General features: G+C 35.1%; 1 protein-coding gene across 1 annotated transcript; it reads right to left on the bottom strand.

Annotated features, from left to right (window-relative positions):
- Positions 1 to 1,154: 1,154 nt before the first annotated feature.
- On the bottom strand, positions 1,155 to 7,309 carry LOC132560592 (matrix metalloproteinase-19-like). Its single transcript, XM_060225254.1, has 11 exons — positions 7,128 to 7,309; positions 6,460 to 6,554; positions 5,978 to 6,129; positions 5,623 to 5,698; positions 5,298 to 5,440; positions 4,671 to 4,928; positions 4,134 to 4,349; positions 3,161 to 3,334; positions 2,800 to 2,927; positions 2,474 to 2,631; positions 1,155 to 2,201 (listed from the first exon to the last, which is right to left on the bottom strand). Exons 1-11 carry the CDS (start codon positions 7,227 to 7,229, stop codon positions 2,099 to 2,101), a joined length of 1,605 nt encoding a protein of 534 aa, XP_060081237.1. The 5' UTR covers positions 7,230 to 7,309; the 3' UTR covers positions 1,155 to 2,098.
- Between the last annotated feature and the right edge of the window lie 1,469 nt (positions 7,310 to 8,778).

The raw sequence follows: 8,778 nt of genomic DNA, 5'->3' as shown, positions 1-8,778 counted from the left end.
CTTGTCCTTCTAGTACTCGCTGATTTCCGTCACTTTTCGATATCAATCGGAATATACCATTCGGGAGTTTCCGTCGTTTTCTTATTTTTATGGTTGATCCATTTATAAAACATAATAGAGAATGATATTAATGAGTTGCTTAACTAAGACTGAGAATCTGTGCAAGTTGTGCATCAAAGACTGGTAAATGAAATGAAAATCAGCACAAAATTGCATAATTAATGTCTTTTTAATTGATTTAAATTATCAGATATGAAAAATATTACTTACTGAGATACACATTGGCAATATCAACAGGAGAGGCTATACAAACAAATTTTTAAGTTGAAGATTTTTCTCTCAGCCATCTTTACAATATATGATCGAGATATACGCATGGGAGATGGTTTTGACAGACCTTAAGATTGTCTTTTGGTTCCTTTTCAGAATCTTTATTTATAAAACATTCGTTCGAGCCAATGTTTACCTGGAAACTATTACAGATTTGAAGTATTACGCTCACACAATAACTATATTATATATTTGATGTCTTCAAATTCACGACAGTGTAACAGTTCATCACTCTTTCCATTATGATAAATTACCATCGAAAGTTGAAAATGTATTGAAAACTAATGCAAGTACGCGATTACTTTCACAAAATTGAGTAAAAACCACACAACTGAACTACAGTTATAAATGTATGCTGTGTAATTAGAGGTATGTTAATTGATATATCGTTCATGAAAATGACCCTTGGAAAATATGCTCGACACAAGATTTTGATCTTTTGGTCAAAAAGTTCTCAAAACCTGTGACACTTACAGACCGATATAAGATACCAGTGATTTTGTCACAGCGTACCTAGGGTGAACGGCATAGTGTAAGGTACCCAAGAAAAGTATCACAAACCTTTGGTTACAACACGGATTCCGCCATCTATATTTCATGGCGCTCGCCAAATTGAAGTCACGTGATTCCTGACAGTCTATGATTTAAACAGTAACTAATTAAGTCGTTTGTCTGAGGAAAACCACACAATATTAAGAACACAGAGAGATTCTCGAAATCATGGAAGTCCGTGTAACTGTGTACTTTCCGTCAAGTTGAGATCGAAATAATAACTTGAAAGAAAGAAATTCGGTATAAACACAATTTATTTTTCTTTTATCGAAGATTGCTGTCACTCTCAATTTCTCTACTTCATTTCACACTTTCAAATTCTCATTAAATAATGACACAAAATAAATATATAACTTACATACCTTCTACCCACACAAACAATCAACATAGAGGCGGAGAGACATTTTGTTGTTCAACATAGCATAGATACACCCTTAATTACCTAAGCCAATTAACTAGCAATAAATAAGCCCTTGTTGTACTGAGGAAGTCCCAATATGTGCCCCGAATATTATACTTGGTAAATATACGTCACTCACACGGAGGTAAGTGATATGGAACAATGCGCTGATTAGGACGGGTCTTCGTGAGACATGAAATAATTGCTGTACAAGTTGAGCACGTGGATGATTTGTGAACAAGATATATCCATATATTTATGGCGCGAAACTTTTAAAATGTCTGCTAAAGCATGTTTATTTTGGCTCTTCTTGTGCAATTGTCGTGTAAGACAAGAATTTGTTAAATATAGAATGGGCAGTATTGTCAAGGAGAATGCATTTGTGCCAAAAAAATAAGCATTTTTTTGGAGAACTGTATTTGTATTTTCAGCGCAATACATACCTTACCATGTGTTATTTTGTGAGACACATGGTGCTTTAAGCTTGTTTGTTTCACATCGTATTTAAGCAAGTTTTTCGACATTTCATTTTTGTTTTTTGTTATTTTTTCTCATCTATTTGTTGATGTTTTTAAATATTTCACATCTTCAGTGTACATACTGTACTTAGAAACATGGGGATAATCATACAACATGCAGCTCCTTTGCGGGATACGAGAGTTCGGATTCGGAAACTTCGAATGAGACGTGCATCCACGGTCGTGCTCACAGATATGTCATACATTCTTCCATGCACTGAGATATGCGGATCATTGCTTGATGTTCATGACCATTGTCCGAGTATTGATGTAGTCCCGATCTTAAGAAGCAACAGTCCTATTGATTGGGTTCTAAGCACAATGATTTCAACCAAGACGCGGCGTTCTCTCCTGGGTGTCCTGGTACCACATTTCGGGTTTTCGGACTCACACGAACATAACTGAAAATATGGCGACTAGATTAAAAGAACGTTGACATTTTATAGTTCTGATTAATGGTTAATAAACTTATGATTAAACAATAATATCTTTAAAAATAACCAAGAACTAACCAAACAAATATAGTGAAGTAACCTCCCCTTGCATTTACTGACTAACGCAAAACAACAATTTACTTTAATCCTGTCAATTCAATACCAATCTCAATGTTAGTCCTTCCTTAAATTCTCTGTGAGCTTAATAAGAAGCAATCCTGAGTATGAATCGTACTTACCTTCGCTTCTTGAAAAAATACATGTGTCCGTCTTTCCACTCCATTGCTGCAGTAGAATAACGAGGAAACATTCCCCAGTACATATTAATGGGAAGAGGATAGCCCGACCTTCTTGATACGTTCATTATACGGGAGTTGAATCCCCAGAAGTTCCTGGTCTGAAAACATTCCAAAATACATGTACTTACACTACAATTCTGTTACGGTTGAGATTTCTCGATAACACCTGATCTTTTCAATATTCTGCTCTTATTCGTAAACGTTTCCTGATTAAAATACAGACGCATCGAATTCTAATAGAATTTGTCGTTTTTCTTCAAACTTACCCCGAAAAGATAGATTTGTTGTTTTCCATTACGACGGGTGGTCACGGCGATAGCTGACCGGAAGGTGATGCTGTCCATTTGCTTTACGTCCTGAAGGTTAAAACCTAGATAACGCCATACTTTACCATCTGAAAGAAAGTAAACTTGATATAAAACCAGACGTATATATGACGTCACGGCATTACAACATAATGTTGGTTGTTGATGACTTTTTGATATACCGGTTTCACTTGTATGTCATCATTTCTGTCATTTTAAATGGAGCAAAAATTTTAAACATCATGACGACTTTAAGTACGGAAAAATTCGAAAATGATTTTATGATAGTTAGTTTCGTGAACGTGAACGCATGATTACTTACGATTACTGAAGAGAAATGTTTCGCCTGTGCTCTTTAGATAAACGGCTGCTTTCACATATCTGGGCGAGTCGGGATACACTTCTCGAATAAAACGCGGAAACCCTGCAGCCAGTCCCCTAGCGGTAACCTTGTAAACTAACTGGTTCCGGAAGACGTAGGTAGCGCCATCTGGACCTATCCCAAACAAAGATTAAGATAGAGAATATATTTTATGACAATAACGTCAGATAGTTTTGTAAAGAATGATTATTATATCAAATCTAAGAATAAGACTAGCCAATGGTACTGAATGAAGGAAACCGTTTTTACTTCATCGAAGTTTTCACGATACAAGCTGTTTGCTGATAAAGGGGTAACACGTATTAGATATAGAACGGGACGTCAATGTAAGGTCATTTTTCATTGGCTCTAATAAAACCATGAATGAAAGGTGTCTCAGAAAGGCGTTTGCTTCGGGAGAGGGCATTTTCCCGTAATGGTTTATAGACAGTGTAAATCTGCGCGGTAATTCATGAAATGAATGTTTACAGTTTATTAACATAATTTATGCAGTTATGATATTTAATGCAAGATGTATTTTATGGTAAGGCGTAAGACATTAAAATGTATATCTTCGCCCATATATATTGTATATGTTCACCCATACATATCGTATAATTTCACCCATACATAACAATGCTGTTTTTAAATATATATATATTCAATGTACATAATTATATAAATGTATATTTTATCTCACTTACTGCCTTTTGAATAATATCAATGTATGTTTATGATTATGGAAAGGACAACTTGTGACCGATTCCCTTTGAATTGTTTTCAAATGAAATATATTTAAACGGTAAATATCCTTTCCTTTTTATGGAAATTAATGTAATTCATCATTAAAGACCTGAATGCGTTATATTATAACGAATTTATAGAAAGAGGACATTTATTATAACACTGGGAAAGCATTAATTTAGTTATTTACCGGATGAAATGGCGTCAAAATTAATGTTGCACAAAGACTCGTCATCGGTAGGAGTATTTTTTGATGTAGTCGAGCTCGGGACCTGTGTTGTTGTGGTAATGGACCTTGTTGATGGATTGAGCGTCATAGTAGATCGTGTTGTTTTTGTTGTTGTTGCTGTTGTTGTTGTTGTTGTTTCTGGAGTTGGTGCTGTCGTCTGCTGTCTAGAAGGACCACCTGAAATAATATTTCATTAATTTGATTACTCAATTCTGCCCCAGCTTAATCCAGCGATACCACACCAAGCACCAGGTAGACGGGTCATCAGAAACCGGAACTTATGTGATAAAGTCATAACAATTTCTCTACATTTTACGTATGTTTTCAATTCTGCGACTTCCAGTAAAAGTAGTTTTGTTCTCAGGTTTCAGAAAACATTAGGATGTCTAACCCCTTCAGCACTTACCATAGGAAAGGTCTTTATATAAGTTAGAAAACTTGTGCCCAATCCTGCTTGTATACTTTGTACAAATAAAATATGTTTAAATCAAAACTTACCATATAGTGACTGAACTCCTCGGATGTCATCGTCATGAAGACGAAGGCCGGGGATATACCCTCTGTAATAAGGAGCCATAAGGGCCGAGGGGTTACTGGAATGACCTAATCCCAGGGCATGACCAAATTCGTGAGCGGCCACGGTTTCCAGTTCCGTTCCGCTGTTAGAATGGTATACCCATCTCTCACCCTCGTCAAAGTGAGTGTCGCCGTCGAGATAACCGTTACCAGGGAAAAAGGCATGCGCCAAAACTCCACCTGAAATAGCAAAGAAATGTTACACGTGCGGAAAAAAATGAGTGGTCGTGCTATATATTAACACTTTCAGTAAAAGAAAGCGAAATTTGGAAGAGAATTTCCGTGCCTGATCAAACGATACAAAGATTTTCAACAGACGATCGTTACATACACACAGGTTTACAGGAAACAATGACAACACCAGTAATACCAAGACCATCCAGTTCTGACCAATCGGAACTACCTATATGTTTTGTGTGTATCACATACAGTCACCGACTGACAAGTAAAGTCCTAGTGTTGATCTACATGTCTACACCGATTTAAAATCAAATCGATGAACTTAATTAATTTTCTACGCATATATATACCAATGTAAAATAAACAAACCTCTTCCATCGAAAGAATTTGCTCGCCCGTCACCATGGTTACCACTTTCAAATTTTATTTCGATATCTGGAGTTCCGCTTGTCTCCCGGAACTGTAGTGGGGAAACGTCCGACCAATACTTGAAGGCGTTGCGAAGGGCGAGTCTAAAAATAGAATATATTTGGTTTTGCAAACGTTGTATGTTTTATTGCACACGTCACGTTAATGCAAACGTCATTAATTATGTAATCGTGTTTCGTACTCAAATGACGTCGTCGTTTTGCAAGATAGATTATACAAAAAAATACATGTATATTGACGTTATAAATTTGTATACAACACTTACTTTTGGATTCCCTCGGTGAGTTGGTTGCTGTGTTTAAGAACATTCCACGTGACAGAATTCTTTTTCCATTTGTTTCCTATCAAAACAAATAATTAAGTGTAAAAACCCGCCAGAAAAGTATAGCGCTATTTTGAATGTCACGTGATATAGCTAAGTGTACTTAATGGTGTTTTGTGGGGATTTTTTGATAACAAAATTGTTTCTCAATTAAGACGATGTCTTCGAAGGCACTCATAACAGCACACGATGCATGTGGATCCTGAATTATCGATAAATTTCACTATTGGCTGAAATAAAAAAAAATATATCTTGATCTTAAGATATTGTCAAGTATATTTTTTTACACGAAACTCACCTGGAGCATTGTACTCCTGAGGGCGAACCAGGTTTTGAGGCGCAGCTGGTACAAGATTGTCAGGAAATCCACAACGAGGCTGTCTCATTTTATGTAACGTTTCATCGTTAATTTGACCAGTCACCTGCAGACCGTTGAAATTCTGGAAGTCCCTGAGATAAATAAAAGTCCTCACGTTGTTATTTTAGTTGTTTTGAAACTGTAGAACTTTGTAGACCACTATATATCTATAGAAGCTGAATACACCGGTAGTGTATAGGTACTTATTAAGAAATATGTTATGGTATATGATCGAGAGAAGTTATCGCTCACCATACCCTTTACTTGAAATTGACATATAAGATGTGCATGGAAGACAAATTGAAAAGTTAAAACTAGGAAGAAGAAAAAGCATCGGCATCACAACATTTTTTCCTCTTCAGCCTGATTTAGAATGAATTAAAATTCTTAAACAGCTTTACAACGAATATTTCTTGCATTACCTGATCGCTTCACTCCGGCTAGCCTCGTCATGGCTGACTGGACCACGTGAAGAATCGGCAATTTTCTCCAGGTATCCGAAATTTTCCAAGTAAGCCTATTTTGATTAAGAAATCATTATAGATAAAGTAATTAATGAATAGATTAAGTTATTTGTCTTAAAATCGAAGCTGTATTAGAAGACTAAATTTCCATCAATCCTTGTTACCACAATGACACACAATTTAAATTGGTAGTGTTAAAATAAACACGTTTGAGAAATACAAGATATGATATTTGTTATGTACAGAGAATTTCCCTGAAGGGTTTGTAATCTTTTGTTTACGCGGATACAACATGTAAATAGTGTGTTTCTGCTAGGTAAGTTTTGAATGCAGTATGGTATTATTTAGTAATGAGACAAAACTAAAAAAAAATGAAAGTAAAGAAACCGAAAAACTGAAAGATCGATTATATTATAATAAATAAATAAAAAACCATGGCATTTATGACATAGAAATTTAAAATATGACTTCGATATCAAGTATTTTTATATGGCACGCAAGTGCTTAATGCACGTGTGTGGTCCCTTATTTATAAATCCGCGGAAAGCCAAAAATGATAACAGTCCGTCTTATCGATTGTTACTTATGAAAATAGTCGATATATGATATAGTTGGGTATTACTTACATCAATATCGATTACGTCCCTTGTCGATCTGGCACGTGCTGATTGCAGTATCCCACTCACTATCAAAATACGTATGACCAATGGGAATCGCATGATCTCCATATTTGAGAAAATTAATAAATATGAATTAATAGTTAAACTGGTAACTTTTTCCACTTCAATTTGTCACAAAAATCTAGACGTTTAAACTTTATAGTATTATTTTCTTATGAATCCTGCTGCTACCTGCCAATGTTTTGTTTGTAAATGACTGTTGTGTTCGGGTCCTCTTTATTTATACTGTACAGATCGGATATTACTTGACGAAACTGCACCCGATTGTGTTGTACTACTTATCCGAATAAGGGCATCGTGTTTCCGCGCGAGCGTTGACCGCGCAGAGATATTTGTTCTTGGTTATAGAACGCGTGACCCGCCGTTTAGTGTAAACACTTCCCTCTGACGTCATTTGCTTCATTGCTTGAATGAACCTCAAAAGCCTGCGATCTCGGTGTGGCGATTTCTCGTAAGTGTTTATGCACTGAATTACCGAACAGTCATCGGGTTTCCCACCACTGTATTTTTTACCCGGGACACGCGCATAGATTGAAAGCCTTGTCAACACCACGCTATATCAACACGGTGCCACATCTACGTATTGTGTCGTATGCATGGAATTACACTTACCTTTTATATGTCTAAGGTGAAGTTGAACAGAAAATCATAAAGATTTTATCATCAATGAATTAAAATGTGTATATTAATAAATCATGTATATATTTCTCTTTAATAACATTTAAACTATACTTCAAACCTGTTTATAATTCCATAGAAAAATATCATGAAACATAATGCCATATAATGACATTTTTTTCGCAAGATTGAACAAACTTGAGTTAAGTTCTATTTTGAGTTTTGTATATTAGTAAAGCTGTCAATAAAGACAATTTAACAGATTTTAATTGGTAAATACTCGTCGCGGTTTTTATTATCTCTCGCGATTGGACAAGAGCATGTCTTTTTAATCACAAAACCTCACTTTTTTACGCATCCTGACTCAACTCTCTTTCAAAGAACATGACTACTTGAAATCCTTTATTGATGTGTATAACAAGCATCGATAAGATAAGAATTATATTTCGCCTATGTCTTTGTTGCATTCATAAAATACATTCCGTAACAGTCTACGTGTATGAAAAGCCAAGCCTAAGTCTTACTAAAATCAAACCCTTGTGTTATTGATTTAGAGATAAAAAGAAAAACAAAATAACATGGGAAAGTCTTATATCGAAGAAAACCTATTGAAATAGACGTTCCCACAAACATTAATTTATAATATTTCTGTGAATTTTAACACGAAGAACACATTTTTTTTTATTTCCCTTTTGTTTTATGACAAAAAATACGCTGCGTTAAACACTTAAAACTTCGTTCTTTCTCCATTCTAACTCGTCACAATTTGTAATATTTAACTAATAAATTACAAAAAATAAATTACTAAAAATAAATAAATAAATAGTTGATTTCGAGGACACAGCCCAGAACCCATGAGAAGTGCAATGGTAACATATTTTATGTTTACTTTGATAAAGAAGACTTACTTTGAATGGTATAGTAAATTATATCTCGTATTAACTTAGATCAAGTACAGACAGACATGATTGACTTGAAT

Source organism: Ylistrum balloti, unplaced genomic scaffold (assembly GCF_031769215.1).
Source record: "Ylistrum balloti isolate Yb309-2 unplaced genomic scaffold, AGI_CSIRO_Ybal_v1 Utg371084, whole genome shotgun sequence".
NCBI lineage: Eukaryota > Metazoa > Mollusca > Bivalvia > Pectinida > Pectinidae > Ylistrum > Ylistrum balloti.
The sequence above is the reverse complement of the archived record's forward strand: the minus strand, read 5'-3'. Positions and strand labels throughout refer to the sequence as shown.